This window comes from Artemia franciscana, chromosome 5 (assembly GCF_032884065.1).
Source record: "Artemia franciscana chromosome 5, ASM3288406v1, whole genome shotgun sequence".
In the NCBI taxonomy this organism is placed as follows: domain Eukaryota; kingdom Metazoa; phylum Arthropoda; class Branchiopoda; order Anostraca; family Artemiidae; genus Artemia; species Artemia franciscana.
Genome location: NC_088867.1, coordinates 37,848,334 through 37,870,776, shown reverse-complemented (window position 1 = coordinate 37,870,776; position 22,443 = coordinate 37,848,334). Strand labels below are relative to the sequence as shown.

Here is a 22,443-nt window from a genome sequence, read left to right as displayed (position 1 = left end):
AAATTTTCTTCTACCATGACAAATTCCTCGATGGAAAGCTCCCTCAGCCTATCCCCCTATTCTCAACCCCTCCCCAAACCAAAAAATCCTACTGAAAACACCTACACACTTCCCAATAACCATTACTATATGTAAGCACTGGTCAAATTTTGTAACTTGTAGCCCCTCCCCCAGGGACTGTGGGGGAGTAAGTCATCCCAAAGACATAGTTTTTATGGTTTTCGACTATGCTGAACAAAATGGCTATCTCAAAATTGTGATCCGTTGATTTTAGGAAAAAAATGAGCGTGGGAGGGGGCCTAGATGCCCTCCAATTTTTTTGGTCACTTAAAAAGGGCAATAGAACTTTTCATTTCCGTTAGAATGAGCCCTCTTGCGACATTCTAGGACCATTTGGTCGATACGATGACCCCTGGAAAAAAAAAAAGAAAAAAAAAAAAAAAACAAATAAACACGCACCCGTGATTTGTCTTCTGGCAAAAAATACAAAATTCCACATTTTTGTAGATAGGAGCTTGAAACTTCTACGGTAGGGTTCTCTGAGACGCTTAATCTGATGGTGTCATTTTCGTTAAGATCCTACGATTTTTAGGGGGTGTTTCCCCCTATTTAAGGCAAATTTTCTCAGGCTCGTAACTTTTGATGGGTAAGACTAAACTTGATAAAACTTATATATTTAAAATCAGCATTTAAATGCGATTCTTTTGATGTAGCTATTGATATCAAAATTCAATTTTTTAGAGTTTTGGTTACTATTGAGCCGGATCGCTCCTTACTATAGTTCGTTACCACGAACTATTTGAAAGTATTTTTAGTAATTTCAAAAGAGCTATTTATTCTAATTAAACGGCCTTTCTGATTCAGGATTCATTCTTAAAGAATTGGAACAAAGTTCGAACTTTAGTGTAAAGAGCAAGGTATTGACGAGGGGGCAAACCCCCTCATATACCTAATGAAAATAAATATAAAAGTTCGTTACGTAAGTTAATGTGTAAGTTACGTATATCTGTTACTAATAAAAACGTTCGTAAATAAAATTAAAAGCTCTAGTGCCCTTTTAATTAACCCAAAAAATTGGAAGGCAACTAGGCCCCCTCCCCCGCCCATTTTTCTCAAAATCGTCCGATCAAAATTTTGAGAAAGCCATTTAGCCCAAAAAACTAAATTGAAATGCAAATTTCGTTGTAATTATTATTAAAATGAAATTTGATTTTGGCTCACATGTACGGTGAGCCAAAATCAAACCCTGGATTAATTCAAAAACGATCAGAACTTAAATGTAAAAAAACGATTTTTTTAAACCGAAAGTAAGGAGCAACAGTAAAACTTAAAGTGAGCAGAAATTTTACGTATATGAGGGGATTCCTCCCCTCCTCAGTACCACTCTCTTTAAGGTAGTATTTTTAGTAATTTCAAAAGAGCTTTTTATTCTAATTAAACAGCCTTGGTGATTCAGGGGTCATTCTTAAAGAATTGGAACAAAGCCGAACTTTAATTTAAAGAGCTAGGTATTGACGAGGGGGTTAACCCCCTCATATACGTGATAAAAATATACAAATATAGAAGTTCGTTGCGTAAGTTAATTTCTAAGTTATGTACATTTATTGCTAATAAAAACCTTGGTATATAAAATTAAAAGTTCTAGTGGCCTTTCTAAGTAACAAAAAAATTGCAAGGCAACTAGGCCCCTTCCCCCGCTCCTTTTTTCTCAAAATTAATATGAAAATTTTGTTTTTATTATTCATGTAGGTGAGCCAAAATCAAAACCTGCTTTAATTCAAAAACGTTTAAGAAATTAGTCAAAATAAGTTCTTTTAACTGAAAGTAAGGAGCTACACTAAAACTTAAAACGAACAGAAATTATTCCGTATATGAAAGGGGGTGTCCCCTCCTCAACGCTCCGCTCTTTACGCTAAAGTTTGACTCTTTCTCGCGACTCTACTTTTTAAAACAATAAAAAATCGTCCGACCAAAACTTTTTTCTCAAAATCGTCCGATCAAAACTTCGAGAAAGCCATTTAGCCAAAAAAAAAAGTGAAATTAATATGAATATTATGTTTTAATTATTCATGTACGGGGAGTCAAAATCAAAACCTGCATTAATTCAAAAACGTTTAAGAAATTCGACGTAGATAACTTCAAAGACCACACTGCCTTTCCATGACGAAAGTAAAACAGTTCAAAATAGGGATGATACCTTTTTATTGACAGTGAATAGATATAAAATTATTTAACTGGATATTTCAAACACATATACAGTGTTCATCATCAGCAGTAAAACTTTACTGCTGATGATGAACACTGTATGCAGAGTTTTACTGCTGATGATGAACACTGTATATGTGTTTGAAATATCCAGTTAAATAATTTTATATCTATTCACTGTCAATAAAAAGGTATCATCCCTATTTTGAACTGTTTTACTTTTGTTTAAGAAATTAATAGAAAAAAAAACTAGTTTTTTTAACTGAAAGTAAGGAGCTACATTTAAACTTAAAACGAACAGAAGTTATTCCGTATATGAAAGGGGCTGTCACCTCCTCAACTCCCCGCTCTTTACGCTATAGTTTGACTCTTTCTCACAACTCTACTTTTTAAAACAATTAAAAACGTTAGTGTAAAGAGCGGGGCGTTGAGGAGGGGACAGCCCCTTCATATACGGAATAATTTCTGTTCGTTTTAAGTTTTAATATCGCTCCTTCTTTTCAATAAAAAAAACTTGTTTTTTTTTATTTAATTATGAAACAAGAAGCAATAGGAAATGAGTTCAGTTTGAGATTCTCAATTGTTTCAATAAGACTGATTAGAGCAATCTTGAAACTATATATTTGTTCATTTCTGATAGAAAGTACTTGTATTTTCCGGAAAATCTTTATCTGAAAAATTATCGGCTCTTGAAAACCGATTTTGTTTTCGCATTGTAGCAAAGAAATGCTTGACTAATCCTTAGCTTGTCAAACTAATTCTATTTTTTCTTCCTTTTCCTGCTTTCAAAAGTTTGTCAGATATGGTAAGTGTTAAAATTTTATGTTTTACCATGATTACTTTTTGTCTTTCTTTTAAAAGTTTTTCTAAAGAAGGTAAAAAGAATAGTGTTTTGTTTTTGCATTATTTTTTTATCATTTATTTATTAACAACACTTCTTAACTGTACAGGTCCTTGTTTCAACTGGAATCGAACCCTGCTCGACAAATCTCCAAGCAAAATTCAACTGATCGACCCCAAGACTCTTTCTTAGGTATCCTAATGCCTGGGAATGATCATTTTAAAAAGTGTCGTCCCTGAAATAATCTTGTGTAAAAAACCTCCGGTATTTTACGATTTTTCAACCTCGGGTTTTTTAACCGAATTTTAAGTATTTGCATTTCAATTTCACTGGCTGTAAATATTCCCGTTTTTTCTTCTTTTCTTGGTTTTTCTTGTCTTGTTTAGCCAGTGTGGTCTCGGAAATTACTTAGAATCCCAGGCAAATCTGACAGTCTGAAACACAGTTCAATTTTTAATTAGTAAAAACTTACTGCTTAAGTTAGAATGGAAATAAAACTTGTAATTATATTCAGCTTAGAAGACTGGCGATTTTAATTAGCACACTATAATGTTCTAAAGTACAAAATCAATGATCTCTTCTGACTTTTTACAGAAAGAAAAGATATTTAGAGGCGAAAAAATATTTCATGGATGTTAGATATAACTGTGACACCCGAGTTTTCTAGGATTTCTATGACCATTTTATTCTTTCTTTCTAACGGTTTGGTAATAAAACAGAATGTGGGATTATCGGAAGTTTTCCAGAATTCGGGTAGTTGGTTTGAGTTAGTGGAAAAGAATTGGGAGAAATTGGTTATGTTTGATATAGCTTCTAACCATTTATATTCTTTTTATTCAGATTGCAGAGGGAGAGAGCATTGGCTGCACAGAGCATGAAGCAATCAGAAGGAGCCTATTCCTCACATCTGCTTCCGGGGATGCCTTCTTCTAGTAAGAAACAGTAGCCTGATTTCACTGTACTTGTGCACAATACTAGTGAAATGCCTGTGCTATCTTAAGTAATTTTGTGAAGAAGTGGAGCTCAAGTTTGAAATACTTCTTAAGATGCATTTTTTATCATGTGCAGTATTTTTTAAATCACCTGGTAGCTCAGGGAACTTTTGACACTTTGAATTTGTTATGCAACATTACTATTCTGCTTTAAGAAAAAGATAATTTTTTTCTTTTTTTGCATCATTTTTCATCCTACTTTAGTGCAAAATGATATACTATTGAAATCAAATGTACTATTTGTTGTAGTTGTTTCTAGTTAAATGATCTAAGTTAAAAGAATAATGGGACTATATGCCCCAGTTTAAAAAACTGTTAAACCTTTGAATTTTCGGCTATTAGTGATACAACTGTAATTTGTTACTTCTCAGTCTATTCTAAAACTTCCCTTAAGAGAAATCTACTGTAGCTTCTAAAATATAAACAAAGAATAATATCTGAACAATTTAGAGCCTTTTCATAAAAAAAATCAAATGACAAATATTTCTACTGTCCGTGGTCTTCGTTCAGAATGGTAAAATTCTAAGGGTGTCTCCCCATGCATGTTTACTCCCATTCCATTTCGCCTTGAGCCTACAGAATGATAGCTTTCTTTTTCAAACTGAAAGCATAAGGCTCTAAGGTCTTTAATTTAAGGTCCAAATGATTTAGGTTGAGAACTACCAATACCGTTGCATTGAACATATTGAACAGTTACATATTAAACAGTTTCAAAAACAAATTTGGTTATTAATACAACAATGAAGTACAATGTAGATTAGGTCTTTTTGGACTCTTAAGGAGAAAGCAATATATTTTTGACTAGAATCCATCTTTTTGACAAAAAAAAATTGTGAAGTGACAATCTGGTACTATTTAAAAATAAAAAATAAATAAATAGATGCTAGATTTTGTTTAGTTTTTTTTTATGCCAACTCCTTTAGCTGTAAGTTAGTACTACTCTACAGTCCTTCTTTAATTTTACACATTACTCTTCATTCTTAGCCTAAATCAATGAGCGATCTTATTTTTTTCAAATTGAAAGTTCTAACTATAGCTCCGAATCCTAGAACCTTAGCACTCTAGATTCTGACTCTCGCTCCTGTTGTCTTAGCCTTGAGAAAATCGAGATCAAACTCCTAAAATTATGGGGATTGCGAAAATTGTAGAAGTAAAAATACCCAACCGCTAAAATTCAACATGCTAAAATCATTATCTTGCTCTTTAATGAGACTCAGCAGGAAGTATGCAATTTCCCACTACCTAATAAAAATTTTAATCAGTTTGGCCGGAGGATGTCATGGGAATAACTGCAAGTCGTTAACTATGAAAGTAACTATAGCTGAGCCACATCATCATTTAGCCAAATAATAAATGTGGACTCCAGCTCTAAATCTTGGGATTTTACTTCATTCAATTCCCACTATTATATTAAATATCTAACCACCTCTATATATAATTAAAATATACCTGCATAGATACCGTTTATCTCGCTCAGGATATGCTGATTATCTCCGAGTGGACACGGAAAACTGCTTTCATTACAGATCAAAACGCAGTTTGGTTGGCACAAGGTTTAAATACCACAAGTGCTACTTCAAAGTCAATAAATTTAGTCCTGTGATGTCGCAGTGGATTTGACCTTAGCTTGGTAATACGAGACCCAGAGATCGAATCAAGCTGCAGGAATGCACTGCAGGGCCGACGCAGGGACCATAGTAGTCAAGAAGCGTCGTTAATTCTTAAATAATAATAATAAGTCAATAAATTTAGATATTAAATATAAAAAAATACAAGTTTCTTTAGCTGAAAGTAAGGAGCGACATTAAAACTTAAGACATTAAGACATTCCCTCCTCAACGTCCCGCTCTTTACGCTAAAGTTTGACTCTTTCTCTCAACTCTACTTTTTAAAACAGTAAAAACCAGGTGCCAAATTCACGCCCTTACTCTCTATGATACTCCACAGTAACTTTGGTATTTTGCCGCTACCTACTTGAATCACTTTGATAGGGCAATTGTCAGCGAAACAACCCCAAAGCGTTAAAATTAAAAGTTTCAACAGTAAATGTTGCTCTGAGTTTATTTATTCTTTTATTTTTAAGTCTACTATTATGCTGCCGTACTATTACTCTGTACTTTAAAGACCATTTTTCAGAGCAGTAACTATTGCATCTTATGTATCCATGTGTCTTTAGCTTAATTCAGTAAATGGTTGCCGCCATTGAATATATTAAATGTTCCATTAAAATGTTTTGTTGTAAAATTTGATTTGAATTTTGATGCTAAATTGGTTGCAAAGGCCTTCATGAATTATAAGATGTTGAATTTTGTATTTTAAATTCATTTTTCCCGTTTAAGTTTTATTGGAATTGTTTTTATTTAAACCGTTAAATTTGGCTTCAGAAGTCAGATGCGGAGATTTTGTTAATTTTTGCGTCTTTTTTCGGCTTTATTGACTTTTTTCTTAAAAAAAAGCTGAAAATCGCCTATTGCCTTCTATTACCAAATTTAAAATCACATTATTGAGATGAAACATCAAGTCCCTTATCTCTTCTAAAGTCGTAGCAAAGGACATAGAAAAAGTAAAGAGAATTTAAACAATATTTTTCGTTTGTCGCTTTCTAAGTTCTCGTACTATAGACTTTCAAGCATTCTAACTTTTTTAGCTGAGATGTTTTATGCTTCGTCCCTTTTCACCTTTCCCATCTACTTCCTTGACTTGTTTTTCACGTTAAATTGGTTAGCAATGACTAATATTCAATTTATACTTACGTTTCTATCTATTGCTCCCTCACTTGAATTCACTAGTCAGATTTCAAATGAAAATTTGGATTCCAAGGTATCATCTTTCCCCAGTATGGCTACCTTCGTTTTACCTGCCTTTGCCTCCAGTACAATTTGTTTCTGTCTTTTACAATTTGACGTCATTTTTTTATTTGTTTGTTGTTGTGTTTCTTTTTCTTTTTCATTTTCTAGTTTTGTGCAAATTTGCGAATTTAAGAATAGCTAGAGTTTTTGTTCAAGGGAGGGAGCTAGACATTTAAGAGGGGTTAGGATATAACCAAGGAGAAGATCATTTTTTAAATTGCAACCAAATAATTGAAGACCATGTAATATATGAAGAATTTTATCATTTTGATTGGAGATGAGGGTCAAACCTGAAACTAATTCTACGTAATTAGGATTTTGGAGATATAGAACTGCATTTCCTTGATCTTTTTTAATTTTCAATATTCTACTGTTGCTATGTTTTTTCGTCCAACTAGAAACGAGCTAAAAAAGCAGTTTTTAAGAAATTAAAGACAGTTTCATATCTTCTGCAAGTATTTTAAATCAACCTTGAACTAATGCAAAAAGTATTTATTAACAGTTGTTTTATACTATCTTAACAGTATTTCAGTAGTTTAGACTTCCAGCCACCTATAGTATTCTCAAGCTATTCGCCAATTTATAGACTACTTAATCTTGAGCTGTTCTTCAAGCTGTTGTGATTAATTTTTAACCGTAAACCCACTTTTTAAATCAATTGTTAACCTTCACAACCTGTCCTACGTTCTTTTTTATATTTTAAAAGTTGCTTGTTTGCCAAAGTTTATATCGATTCTTTGCATTATTTTGTATTTTATTCCTTTTCATAGTACTATGTAGTCTAAGGAAAGCTAGCAATATAAAGTTTCCCTTTTGAAATTTATGTTTTTATGTAGGTACAGCTGCGACTACAGAATAATACTATAAGAGTTGAGACGCGAACAATTTTTTTTTGGAAATAACATTGTGTTATTCAGGCTTGTATGGGGACGTGTGAGGGGGGAAGGTTTTTGTTTTTAGTCATAAACTAAAGGGTTTTGAATGAAAGGTTTGCGATTTGACAATACCTGGTCGCCAAAATAGCGGCTTCAAAGAAATCCCCATGTTACACTATTCTACTTAGTTGGGTAGCACCCTATATACTAATAGGCTAATCTCCAAAATCTTTATTAAAACCCTACTCGTAGTTGTAGGAAACCTTTTATTCTCACATATAGATTTGTTTAAGTAAGCCTTGCTGACTCAGTTTTTAGAGCGTGTCAACAAACTCTTAATTACTGGATTGCGGCCTCAAGTCCCACTTTTGGCGTTTTTTTCATCGGCGAAAGACAAAAATGTTTAGAGTATATTTCTTTTTGGGTGACAGTTGGGTTTGTGGAAGAAAACTAGTATGAGTCTATTGTAGGTATGCAAATGTGTAAAAAGTTTGGTGAAACAGCTTTTTCTGCTATATCACATATTTGAGAAAATATTAAGTTTTCTTAATCTTCCATATAAAACAAAATATTCCAACTTCGTATCAGAACGAATCGGAAAAGTGACTTATCGGATATATTCGCTGTTTTGCTTTCAATTCTTCTAAAAATAATTTATATTGTTAAAAAAAAAATATGGTGAAATTTAAATGCTAGAAATTAACTGAAACCATAATTAGTAATAGTCGGTCAACAGAAATAAGTCACGTAATAATTGTCTTGACATGAATTTAATAAAACGACTAGATTTCTTGTCTTGTCAACGGATTTTTCCGATCGAACGAAGCTTCAAAGAGTTTTGCCTGCCAATTTTTTTATTTGGCAATGCTGATGAATTTATGCATTTCCATGTTAGCTACCCACACTAGAGGTAAATATTTTGAAAGTAAAAATATTGCAATTCTAACAATATTTAAACGTAAAAGATGATGGCTATGAAAAAATAAGGTGCTATCTATCTTACAATTTGCCAAACAGCGTGAGTATCCCTACACCAGTCTACTTATAAGAAAACTGTGGGTTTTTTTCTGAAGTAAAGCATTTAGAAGCAGGACGGGCTCTCAAAGAATCTTTTTATACCTCCTAATCATTTGGAGATTGCCTAACGTTCCTGAATTAGTGATTTCGGTGGTTTTTATGGCACTTGATATTTACCAAATGACATAAAGCGATCGCAAATTCTGTCGGTCTGTTTGTTGGTCCCGGTTTTGCTAGTTTAGGCACTTCGAGATAAGCTAGGATGATGAAATTTGGCAGGCGTATCAGGGACAAGACGAGATTAAATTAAAAATAATCGTTTCCCCGATTCGACCATCTGGAGGGATTGGGGGTATGGTTGATTTGGAAAAATTAGAAAAAATGTGATATTTTTTGCTTACGAACATGGATGATGGGATTTTGATTAAATTTGATATTTAGAAGGATATCGTGTCAAAGAGCTCTTTTTTAGATTCCGACCGGACCTAAAATCTTGGAAAACGCTTAGAATAGAGGGATCGGGATAAAACTTGGTGGGAAAAACAAGCACAAGTCCTAGATACGTGATTGATATAACCGGAACGGATTCACTCTCTTTGGGGGAATTGGGGGAAGGGTTAATTCTTAAAAATTAGAAAAATGAGGTATTTTTAACTTACGAAGAAGTGGTCGGATCTTAATGAAATTTCATATTAGAAGGACTTCGTAAATCAGATCTATTATTTTAAATTTCTACTGGATCCAGTGTCACTGGGGGGATTTGGAGGGGGCGGAAATCTTGGAAAACGTTTATAGTGGAGAGATCAGGATGAAACTTGGTGGGAAGAATAAGCACAAGTCCTAGGTACGTGATTGACATAACCTGACTAAATCTGCTCTCTTTGGGGGAGTTGGAGGGGGTGTTAGTTCGGAAAAAATAGAAAAGTTGAGGTGTTTTTTTAACTTAAGAACGGGTGACCGTTCGTAAAGTATTTTTAAATTCGATGTTTAGTAGGAACTGCAGTCCCTTCATATACTTTATACATTTGTGTTCCGAAGTCAAATATTCCCCTCAAAAGACTAGAAGTAGCTGCAATCGGAGCTCTTGAGAATGTATAAATTAGGCGAAGAGACTAATCACTCGGATTGTTTTTGAGCGATTCAGTGAAGAATTAGTTAGTTGTAACCGGTTTAAACAGAGTCTGAAGAATAAGTAGCGTGCAAACACCAAACTGCCGGTTAATAATTATATATATAACAAATTATATTGCATAAATAATTACAAGAAGAATTGCTAAGGATAAATAAATACAAGAAGAATTGCCTGCGCCTAATCGTAATTATGAGTGAGAAACCCCTTTAGTTCAACTCGTTTAGTTGAAGCGACGAAGAAAACTGATAACTTTGTCTTTGACCGAGTTGCCGTCTCTGAAGAAGAATTGACTATGGAGAAGAATGCTTGGACTTCCGCTAGGCCTTAAAATAATTTAATAGTTTTTATGGCACTTAGTATTTACCAAGTGACATATAGTGGTCGCAAATTCTGTAGGTCTGTCTGTCGGTCCCGGTTTTGCTAGTTTAGGCACTTCCAGAAAAGCTAGGACAATGAAATTTGGCAGGCGTAATAGAAACCATACCATATTAAATTAGAAATAATCGTTTCTGCAATTCAACCATCCGGGGAGTGGGGGACGGTTAATTCGGAAAAATTAGAAAAAATTAGGCATTTTTAACTTACGAACGGGTGATCGGATCTTAATGAAATTTCTTATTTAGAAGGAAATTGTAACTCAGATCTCTTATTTTAAATCCCGACCGGATCTAGTGTCATTGGGGGGAGTTGGGGAGGGGGAACCTTGATGTGTAGAATAAGCAAATGTCGTGTAGATACGTGATTGACATACTCGGACTGAATCCACTCTCTTTGGGGGAGTTTGAGGAGGAATTAATTCGGAAAATTAGAAAAATATAGGTATTTTTCACTTAAGAGCGCGTGACCGGATCTTAATGAAATTTGAAATTAAAAGTAACTCAGAGCTCTTATTTTAAATCCCAACCAGATCTGGTGACATTGGGGTGGGGTGTCGGAGGGGGGAACCGCAAATCTTGGAATACGCTTAGGGTTGAGAGTTGGGGATAAAACCTGGTGGGTAGAATAAGCAAATGTCGTGTAGATACGGGATTGACGTAATCGGACTGGATCCCGCTCTCTTTGGGGGAGTTGGGAGATCCAGTGTTTTGGCGAGCTTGGTGCTTCTAGACGTGAAAATTGGTAGGCATGTCAGAGACCTGCACAAATTGACTTGATAAAGTCGTTTTCCCCAATTTGACCATCTGGGGAGGGGGCTGAAGGGAGAGAAAAAATTGGAAAAAATGAGATATTTTTAACTTACGAGTGGGTGATCGGATCTTAATGAATTTTGATATTTAGAAGGACCTCGTGTCTCAGAGCTCTTATTTTAAATCCCGACCAACATCAAGCTTCTGATTTTCCTTTTAAATTAACCTATTGATTCTTGGAATTTTGCTAGAGCTCCTGCCACATGAGCTCTGGGCTCTTGGCTCTTTTGACCTTGTCACAAGTTCCATATAAGCTTTTAGCTCTTGTTGTTTTAATGTTACAAAGGATATCTAGAAGCTTATGAATGTATAAAAATGAAATCAGACGTTTCGGAGATCTTATTGTTATATTTTATTTTAAGGCCATGTTAAATTTGCCACTTGAAGCGCCCGCTATTTTGGAGACCTCGCTTAGCTCTTTATTAATGCCTCACTTTCCTATTGGTTTTGTTTTGCTTCTACTTAGCTTGTTATTTTTTTCTTTATTTTTTTTTTCACAAGCTTTTATTTTGTACAATTACAAGATCAGTCGTTAACGAAATTATTGGCTTTTATAATTGTTTCATGTAGATAAATCGATATTTACTGCAATTTTGTCTCTTCTGGTCTTGATGAAAGGTGCACATATAATAATAACACATTTCACTGACGGAAAAATATGATAGGCAAAGATTTACCTAACAATTTTTGTTTGGATGACGGGCAATGCGTTGGGACCCACTGCAGCCAAGAGTGCCACTGGAACAGAATTGATGGTACTAGTCAGAACCACCTAAAATACTACTATAAAAAAGTATCACCTTCCAACATTTTTACAACGGGTTGTGCAACACGCACACGCAGTTGTTTTCAAACAAAATAAGAATTTTTTTTTTATTTCGCTCTTGCATGTGCTAGCTTCAGATCTTCTGGGTTGTTAAAAAATGGTCAACTTCCATCGAGGCGTTACTTGAAAATGACCAGCCGAGTTATTTTCTAAATTGCCCTATTTTATAAACAAATATTGTGACCTAGCAAAAATAAGGGTACCTCCGTCTTGGGTATTATTATATTTACAATTAGCCTACATAATTCTTCAAAACATTACTTAGCCAATGGAAGAGAGTTGTCTTTGAAATTCTGATTGTGGAAAAGGCTTTGTTTGTTTGTTATTCGGCATACAGGATAACTGTGCGGTCGATAGGACCATAAAATGTCGCTTACAGAACTTTTGTCACAGGCAACGACGCTATAGCGCCACCTATAGTAAAGAACCGTAAGGCTTATTTTTTCCATCGAAGGCACTTCATATGGAATGTATGGTCGTATAATCTTCGGAGAGAGCTACTTCTATTGAAAATTGGAACTTTTAGAGCCCTTTTAAAGAGTAAGAAGTGACTGTCGGGCAACCACCCCCCCCCCCGCCCTTTTTACCCAAATGCCTGATCGAAATTCTGAGATAGCCATTTTTTTCAAAATAGTCTGAAGATCACATAACCATGGTTACAGGTTTTATAGCCTCCCAGCCCCCTGGGTAAGGGCTATAATTTATGCTAGTTGCCCGTTGTTAACGTAGAAGGTTTTTATGGAAGCTTTAGTTGTTCACAATTTGAAGAAGGCTAGTTTTATTAGAAATCGAAAGTTCTAGTGCCCTTATTAAGAGTCAAAAATTTTCTGAGGGAAACCCCCCCCCCTCCCTCGCGCACCATTTTTCCCCAAATATATTCGATAAAAACTGAAATAGTGTTTTATACAAAATAGTCCAAAACCAAACATCTATGCTTCCGTGGCTGAACCCCCCAAGCCCCCAATAGAAGGCTGTAAGCTATGCATGCTACTCGTTGTTAGCATATTATCTTTTTGTGGAATTGGGTGAAAATTTGATTGGAAATTTAAGGTTTTAATGACCTTGTTAAGTGTTAAAAATATCAAAGGACTGTCCCACCCAATTTACTTTTCCCCAGATACATCAGATCAAAATGTTTAGATAATCATTCTATTCAAAATAGTTCATAGGCCAAATAAATATGCCTCTGGGGTTGACACGTTTACCCCCAATATCTGGGCCAGGGTTATAAGTTACGCAATTTGCCTGTTGCTAACATACAAGGATTTTTATTTGAAAAGGGGTTATGTTTTTTCTTAGGTCTCTAAAAAGGCCTAGGGTATTAAGGGTTGGAAACTTTTAAAAAATGTTGAGAGGGATGTCTAACACAATCAAAACACTGTGTGCTAGCTAGTTGTAAAAAGGGAATATTGGGCAATATAACGACCCAGGGTATTAAGTTTAAGGTTTCAAGGTATGTTGAAGAGATAATGAAGGACATTTTAGGGCAATAAACTCCCTCCCCCCTCTATGCTCCTTTTAGGTGTCCCCCTGCTCAACACCGATCAAAATTTTGTAATTGTCTTTTTGTTCAAACTAGTATTAATAGTTATATTATCAGGGATGACATGCCCTCATAGCCCCAGGGCAAGGATTGTAAATTATGCAATTTGCTAATTGTTTATATGGAAGATTTATCATTTGTATAAGTGGAAATATTTGATTTTGGGTGTATCTGAAAAAAATATGGGCATTAAGGTGAAACCTATAGCTGTGGGTATTAAGTAGAAAATTTCAGGGGATGTTCAAGAGCTATCGGAGGGTAACCAGCCTTTCTTGCCCCTTTTGATGCTCCTCCCCCTCATCACTAATGAAATTTTAGAAAATTGATTTTGCTCAAAACATTGAAAAGGTGTTGTAACTGTGTGTCCGGGGATACAACGCCCGCCACAACCCCCAGGATAAGGATTGTAAATTATTCTATTTGCTTTTTTTACATGCAGGATTATATATTTTTGTTCGAAAAAGCTAAGGGTATTAAGGTGAAACTTTGCGAATGTTGAGGGGCATGTTAAACTGAATCTAAAAATAATATGTGCATCTTGTTTATCAAAAAGGTGCATCTATAACATCACCAGAACAATTGAGGTATTAAGTTTGAACTTTTAGGAATGTTAAGGAAGATGTTAAAAAGTCGTCAGGGGGCAATCCCTCCCCCTCCATTCCCTTTTTAGCCGTCCTCCCTCCAAGATATTTGATCAAAATAATCGAATAGCCATCTTGTTCAAAATAGTCGAAAAATCAAATAACCATACCTCAGGGCATGGCTTAGCCTCTATAGCCCCTGGGGCAAGTGTAGGAAGTGATATAAGTTGCCCATTGCTTATATACAAGGCTGGTTACTGCGGAAAGGTGACATGTTTCGTCCTGAGTCTCCAAAAAGGTAAAACTTTTAAAAAATGTTGAGGGTGATGTCAAGCAAAATCAGAGCACACTATATGCAGGAGAGTTTTTAAAATGACCATTAGGAATATCTAAGTTACAGCTAAGGTATTAAGTTGAAACTTTAAGGGCACGTTAAAAAAGGAACGGAGGGCCGCAACTTCTCCCGCCTCTGGCCTTTTTTAGATTCTCCCCTTAATGCTGATATGGGTCTAAAAAAAGCAATTTTATTCGAAATAGTCACAATCTCTAATAGTTAAGTTGCTGGACATGCCATGCCCCTACAATCCCTAGGACAAGGAATGTAAATTATACAGTTTGTCGATTGTGTGATCCTGGATGTGTCTAAAAAGGTTAAGGGTGGGCTATTTAGGTAAAATTTCTGTAAATTTTGTGGGTTATGTTCAGCCAGTTAAAAAGAAAACATATGTATCCCATTTATCAAAAAGGCCTATCTGCAATATCTTAGGAACAGGCAAGGGTATTAACTCGAAACTTTTATGGCCGCTACTGCTATTCAGGGCCGGAAAAGGGGCGATTGGAACAATTTGGTCCAATCACCGAAATTGTGAAATGTTCTTAACAATTCCAGCAAGCCTTGCTTCTGGAGAGAGATCATTTTCCAGTCTAAAACCAATAAAAACAAAGTATGTGATATCAACAGTAAACAAGGATAGACTAAATAGTTTAGTAATCTTGTTGACTGTAAGTAAAGATACAGCGTTTCGGAAGCATTTGCTGAACAAAATCTAAAAATATTCAAATTCATGTGCCCATATTCGGTAATTTAAATTTAAAAAGGAATTTTAAGCAGTTTTATGATATCAAAGCGCACAAATGTAAATTAACGTTAGGACAAAATGAGCACAAAAAAACAAAAGAGGATAAAAGTGTAAGCTCAAAATGAACAAAGTGGACCATCAAATAAAGCAAGATCAAGATAACGACCTGTGAAATGTAAATATATGACGGGTGACAATGAACGACCTAGACCATCAAAAGTGACTAGATCAATTCAAGCAACTAAGGCAAAAGGCACTGAAAAAATGTTCGAAGCAATGGTAAACGAAAATAAAGATCAATGAAATATGACATTTAGATTTTGGCGAAACCGATAATTAGAACAAGTCAAAAGCGAAATTAAAGAATACAGAAATGTACAGTTAAAAGATATGAAGCAGCGAGAATCATAACGACTCAAAAATTAAAGTGAAGAAAAAAGACAAGCGGTTAGAAGACATGTGACAATAAGAATCTGAACGAATCAAATTGAACATGAAGAACCGAGAAATATGTGGTTAGAAGATATACGACCGCGAGAACAAAGCGGTATGCAGTTAGAAGATAATCAGCAGCGAGAATTACAAGAAAAAGCAAGAATCAGAACTTACAAAAGATGAAAGCGGAGAACAAAGAATTCCTGGGCAAGCAACCACGCTAAGACGAGGATCAAGAATGAATCAAAAATAAAACTGCAAAAGAAAAAAAGGTACTTGTATATATAACGATACACATTCTAGAACAAACCCGTTTTATCCGTCTGTATTAGGAAACAATTTGCTTATGCTCATTGAAATACGAATGACATGGTAAAGAATACATTGGACCTACATAGTTTGGGTTATATATTTGCACATCCATAGGGTGGGGTGAGAGTAAAGTATTTGGACAGCGTAAAGTTAGAAAATGATTCTTGCTTCATAATAGGCAAAATAATTGTAGCTAACACATTTTTATGTAGCTAACACATATGCAAAAATATAGCTCAAATTCGTTTCCAAAGTATTATATTTTCACTATATTTTGGTACATTTTATTACGATTTACCTAAATTCACTTCTCGAGTGTGTACCATTATAAATACAAGTACCGAAAAGAATATTATGTTAGGAGAGCAGCACCATCATAATCTTCGATGCCAACAAATTGTACCATAAAACCAAGTAAAAACCTGGTAAGATGCCGTAAACTACGCAAGTGTTATTTACAAGCCATTCAGACCCTTCAGCTATGTATGTATTACCTACGTAGTCCTCCATTTTCTCACAGGAAAAGTAGCCAACAAAGGTGATTTACTTGGGTACTGCTGCTGCTTGATTTGTCGAATTGCATTCCTGCATAAATAATTTATGAATAAATTTGTTTGGCCTGTTACAGGACATCACTTGTTCTCTAAAGAGTTCCACAAAGAACTACTAAACTTGAACTTATGTTTTGCTTTAGCTTCATTCAACGTAAGCGATGATCGAGCTAAAAATAGTCATAGTGCTTTCTACTTAAAAATAGCTGACCAAATTTATCATAACATCAATTTAGCGGCACACCTATCACAGACCCCTTAAGGTCATTTTGAACCATATTCATATTGCTTTTTTGACCCAAAAGGGGTCTAAAAGGGGCACTATTTACACCCCAATAAAGATGCTAAGGAACACCTTTCATATCTTTTAAATTATTAGATCAGTCGTAACCCAACAGATCTCTAGGAAGAAATTTTTTGGTTAAAAATTTAATATAGAGAGGGAACCCCGCAAAAAATTATCCAATCGGTCCCCGTACCTAATCGATCTAGCCCTGCTGCTACTATTGTGGCTGCAAATAAGACTGGTTGTGACTGTAACTGTGACTACCTTCAACTTTGACAACTTGCAATTGTGACTAACTGCTTACAACTACTACTACATCTATTTGTGACTACTTTGAAGGCGGATGTTGAACTTCGAAACTTCAATATTGAAAAAAAACCCATTAATTTGATGTTTTGTTGCTTTAATGAAATTTTGATGTTCAAAAAAAAATTATGCTGAAATGAGGAACGTCGAAAAACTTGAGACTTTGACAATAAAAAACGAACAGAAATTACTTAAAAGAAAAGAAACTTTCCGGAAAAGTTTTTCAAAGAAAAGTAAAGAGATATATCAAACTTAAAACTAACAGAAAAACATTTTCTATAACAATTTAAATTCAAAGCGACCATAAATTAGTTTTAAAGAATAAATGGAATCAAAAGCGAACAGAAATAAATAAACAATCACAGCAAACAAACATCCGATAGGTACTAAATAAATCTTAAAACAACTAAAGCCTAAGTTGAAAATTCAAATTAAACGGATTATATTACAAATATTTTCTTTTGTACTTACAACATTGAAATTAAATACACAGCGAAAAAAAAAACTAAAAGTCCTGGTCTTTCAGACTTCAGTTTAATTATATTAGTTCTTTCCAAGGACTGCTTAAGACACATATAGTTTTCAATAAAACGCAAATGATGCAGTACGCCTTAGACTTTTACAGCTAAGACTAGTAGCTAAATTCTTGTTTTAAGGTTTATTTATCCATTTATGTTAATACATGATGTATAATTGTTTGCTATGATTGTTTATTTAACTTCGTTTCGCTTTAGGTTTCATTTATCCTTTAATCGTAATTTCTGGTTGCTTTGAATTTGAATAATTATACGAATTTATTTCTGCTGGTCTGTTTTAATATGGCTCTTTACTTGCCTGTGAAAAAACTTCTTTTTCAGAAATTCTTTTAGTTCATTTTAAATAAAAAGTAGAGGTATAGCCACAGAAGATATAGCCGCAGAAAAAATATTTCGGAACCCTGAAACAAGACAGTTAGCTCAAGCGAGTTAGCATTCATTTTATTAGACCCTCGTCAGCTCAACATGACCTTTCTAAGTTTATTAACCAGGAATTTCGGGTTTTACATACATAATATCAAAAATTGTTTCTGGCTGTAATTTATTTTAAAGGGTTGTCCGAATTAACTTCCACGTAACTTCAATGCCAAAAATTTAGGGTCAGTCTGCTGTAACGAGGCAAAAACATAACACTTTTTATATTACCTAGTTAGTCAAATCGTATTTAAAAATGTGTTCCAAAATCCTGCCAGATCGTGAAGTCTACTGTAAGATTATAGAAGTCCTAATCACAGACAAAATGTGTATGATACAGATGTGTAAGTGCCCTATCTTCCAATGTTAAATAAGGGTCGGGTGTCCGGGCACCTTTTGGCAATACATAATGACGTTAATGAAGCCTGCGAAATTGGAGATAGACGAGCACAATCATTAAATTGATTGGTACCAAAAAATTATTTAACTTGGGCTTCTGTATTATATATATTTTGTCTGTGTCCTTAAAAGCGGGTTCAAAATGAAAACAAAATTCAAGAAACCGTCGATAACATTAAGTGGTTTAGAGTCTATTTGAAAAGTTGAAAACGCCAAAAAAAGTACTACCTGTTGAGATAATATTAAAAAATTACACCTAAAAGTATTTAAATAGTCCTACTTGGATTAAAAAGCACTAAAAATTGCACTATTTACTAACGGCAGCAACAAGGCTACAACCATGCAGGGTTTCCACCACCATAGATTTACCCTTATTTACATGGATTTCTTTTACTGCTGAAATGATTTTTAAAATACCATTCTTTTTCTTCTTAAAAAAGACCCATGGAATCTTAAATGTGATCGTTTCGGCTTCAAATTGTTCTTTTTCACTCATTTTTCACCTTATAACGACCAGGTAGCTCTTAAATAAAAAGGAAAATTGAAAATACATAATACAACCTCAATTACAGTTAAATACATAATACAGGATATGATTGACTGGTGAAAAGTGAATGTTCTCATTCTGCCTGTTCCGAAGACTTTAAGGCCCACAGGCCGAGTGGTACTGATATGGCTTTTCCTGCTCGGTCAAGATCTCTTCTGCATAAGTTTAAAAAATACAAAAGAAAACTTCAAAGCACATCAAAATTTGTTAAGACATCAATAGCCTCTTTGAAAAACTCCTATTCAACGGAAGCTGGTAAAGGAACATCCACAGTCAGACTAATATCTAGCAGAAGTTTAAAATTTGGAGATAGAGTATGAAGTTCATAAAGTCCAAAAGTACTTGTAGTGTATTCGAAGAAAAGGTGTTGCAAAGTTTCTTTAGTCAAGCTACAGAGTCTACAATTGAAGTCACTATGTTGCTTCCATTTGTATTGCTCTCGTCTCATATTACTGCTAATCTTTTCATTTTAAAGTAAGCCCAATTTATATCAAGCTCTTTGAAAATCGGAACCAGAGCAGGAGGAGACTTTCTATAAGAATGGTGGTTTTTAATTGCATCTCCAAGTGCGATTGAATACTTTTGAGCTAGCTGTCGGTCGATAAACATTGCTGATACTCACATGGCTAGGAATATGCTGGAAAGCCACTGCTATATCAATCTTTGACAGAGAAACAAGCTATTCTCTTATCTCCTGCAAATCTTTGTCCTTTGTGTTCCAGGTTAAGGTTTTCATTAGTTTTAGAGCAATCGGAGAATCTGAGAAGGTTGCTACTTTTCTGAAATGGGAAGGTATATATTTGACTGCCCTTATTGATTCAATTTTAGCTGCCAGTTCAGCCGTCAAAACTAAGGTTTCAGGTGGGAGAGGCTTTTGAATGGAAAGATAGGTGTGCGGGATTATTGCTGTTGCGGCAGGTTTATTCCGCATCAGGAATCCATCACCATAAATGGGCCGAGGATCTTTGTACCTTGTAGCCTTTTTTCTAAGAAATTCATCAATATTTAGTTAATGTGGGATGTTCTCCTTTTTGTCTTGTATAAACTTGAGACTGACATTTGGTTGTCAACTTCCATCGAGGAGAGAACTCGAAATAACCAGCCTGAATTTTATCCAATGACCAGTTCGGACAGATTGCTGAAAAATCTTGCCACAATGCAATCCTGATTTTATTCTGCTGGCTAGTGCACCCGTGATAAAATGTGAGAATAGGGTATCGCTCCCCTTAGGCTTGGATCCTGGTATAATACTTAACAGTAGCTTTGGCTATTCCCTAGCTTATGGAACAACTCCTACTAGTTTCCTAATACAATCACTATAAGTGAGTGGGTACAAGCCAAGAGCAATCCAGAGTGCCATGTTCAGGATTGTTTCTAATTTGGGCAAGTTTTTTTTTACTGGTATGGCCACAAGTAACTATCCTATACTCCATCATTTGCCTTTACATTGTTTGTAAGAAATTTCCAATGTAGTTGGTTAGATTCCCCGTTTAATAGAAGCAAGTATTTTAGAAATACAATCCTTTTCAGGCACACCTCTTTCGTCACTACTACTTGTTTCTTCCAAATCCATCAATGGTCGATTTTCAATCCTGGTAATCTGCATGGATTACTATGGATTTATTTAAGAAAAATATATTTTTATGTAAAATTATGGATTTTGCCAAAGCGTCACGAGGGTTGCTTTTTTCATATAGAATAAGAATTCCTTGCTATAATCTAAATTCTCATTTATTTTGAATCTTAAATTTTTCAGTGTTTAGACTAATCCGTGCTTATTAATTGTAATTGTTATTTGAATAGCACAAATAAACAATTCTTGATGTAACTAGGAATTTGAATGCTAGGTGTGTTCGTGTGCAACGCTTAGATTTCTCCGCCGTTTATTGTTTAACGACTATACAGCGTTAATTGTTCATAGCTTAGCAGTATCTAAGATAAACCAAACGTAAGAATAATTTATCACGTCTCGAGAAATAACGAGTGGATTTCCTAATCCGATCTAGAGAAACAAAAACTTAGCGGTAAACACAGAGTTAAACTGACCTCCGAAACTTAATTCATCAGTTAGTTAGACCAGGAGATTATCAAAAAAAGAAACTAACGACTTATAACGAAAATCAGATAAACCTCGTTTGGTGACAAAAGTGAAAGAAAAGCACCTTTGACAATGAGACGCACCTAAGTTAATCAGTTGTGAGAAAGTATAGCAAAACCGTTTTAATGGTCCAGCGGATATTCTTGGTCCACATAGATGAGGTGCCAAAATAATAAATGCGCTTCAGTTTTTAAAAGTTTAGTTTCTTAATTGAACCTGAGTTGGTAACAACGACGACGCCAGATGTGTTGAAAAGTTCGATTCATCTGACATCTCGCAAGACATTGAATCTTGCATCGCTCGGAAGTAAAAAAAGTCATCGGACGTAACGATGATCTATTTGCAGAAAGGTAACACCACGAGTAATGTGGGAAGCAAAGTTTTGTTCCCTTTGACAATACACTTGCCATAGATTACAGACAAAATATATCTAACACAGGCTTTCAACTAAAACTATTTTACGATACCGATCAATTTGGTGCCTGTGCTCGTCTGTTCTTAATTTTTTGGGTTTCAAGTAAGCATGAACGTCATCATTCATAGCCTAAAATCACCCAGTTACCTCACTCTTTTTTGACATTGTAAGAAGGGGCACATAGACATGTGTATCATTTACTTTTTGCATGTGCTATAGAAAAACCATTTTTTTTCGCTTGACGTGGATTTTTTCTTGAACTGGGTGATAACTAGTGTTGCCAGATGTAGCATAATTATGCGGAACGTAGCATAATTAAGAACCAAAAGCATCCAAGCATAATCCTCCTTAAGATAGCATAATTGTAGCATAATCTAAGACGATATAGAACAACTCATAACGTCACATCAATCAAACGGACACCAAAGATCTTTTGTGGAGTGTTTCGACCAAACTAAAGTAAAATTTTTGGCACAGTGATTAGGCTTCTTCATTACCGCAGCGAAACAGTCACTCAAGCGATTCCCACACGGTGATCCTTTTTTGAAGTCCCTTCAGTTGTAAATTCCAAGATGGCCCTGGGAACTGAAAGAACCAATATTCCGTCACTAGGTGTCGTAGTGAACCGATTTCCAAGCCTCATACCAAATCTCACAGACATTGACTCCCAGTGGCGCAAGCTGCCATATGCTTTTAGTGACTCCGAAAACATAGCAAAATTGCTACAGACTTGATATGGAGAAAAATACGTGAAATGAGAAACTTTACCGACGAGAGAGTAATTCCAGATCTGGCAGAACTCGCCGAAAGGGTGCTCTCCCTACCGCATTCGAAAGAAGACTCAGAAAGAATTTTTTCTTAGATCTGAGATGTCAAGACAAAAAAGCGGAATATGTTGAAGAAAGAAAGTATTGAAGCCGTGCTGGTCACGAAATCGCGACTAACAACAAAAGATACAGTTTGCTACAAATATGTCCCTACAGAAAATCAGATCAAGCTACACAATTCCGAGAACCT

At 35.0% G+C, this 22,443-nt stretch overlaps 1 protein-coding gene across 5 annotated transcripts in view; it reads left to right on the top strand.

Moving 5' to 3' along the window:
- The window catches only part of LOC136027371 (calmodulin-binding transcription activator 1-like), a 286,895-nt gene extending 279,189 nt beyond the window's left edge, over positions 1-7,706 (top strand). For all 5 annotated transcript variants that reach the window (XM_065704557.1, XM_065704554.1, XM_065704556.1 and 2 more), the window contains one exon: positions 3,887-7,706. In XM_065704557.1, coding sequence (XP_065560629.1) covers positions 3,887-3,992 — 106 coding nt within the window. In that variant the 3' untranslated portion in view covers positions 3,993-7,706. The remainder of the gene's footprint in view (positions 1-3,886) is intronic.
- The last annotated feature ends 14,737 nt before the right edge of the window (positions 7,707-22,443 follow it).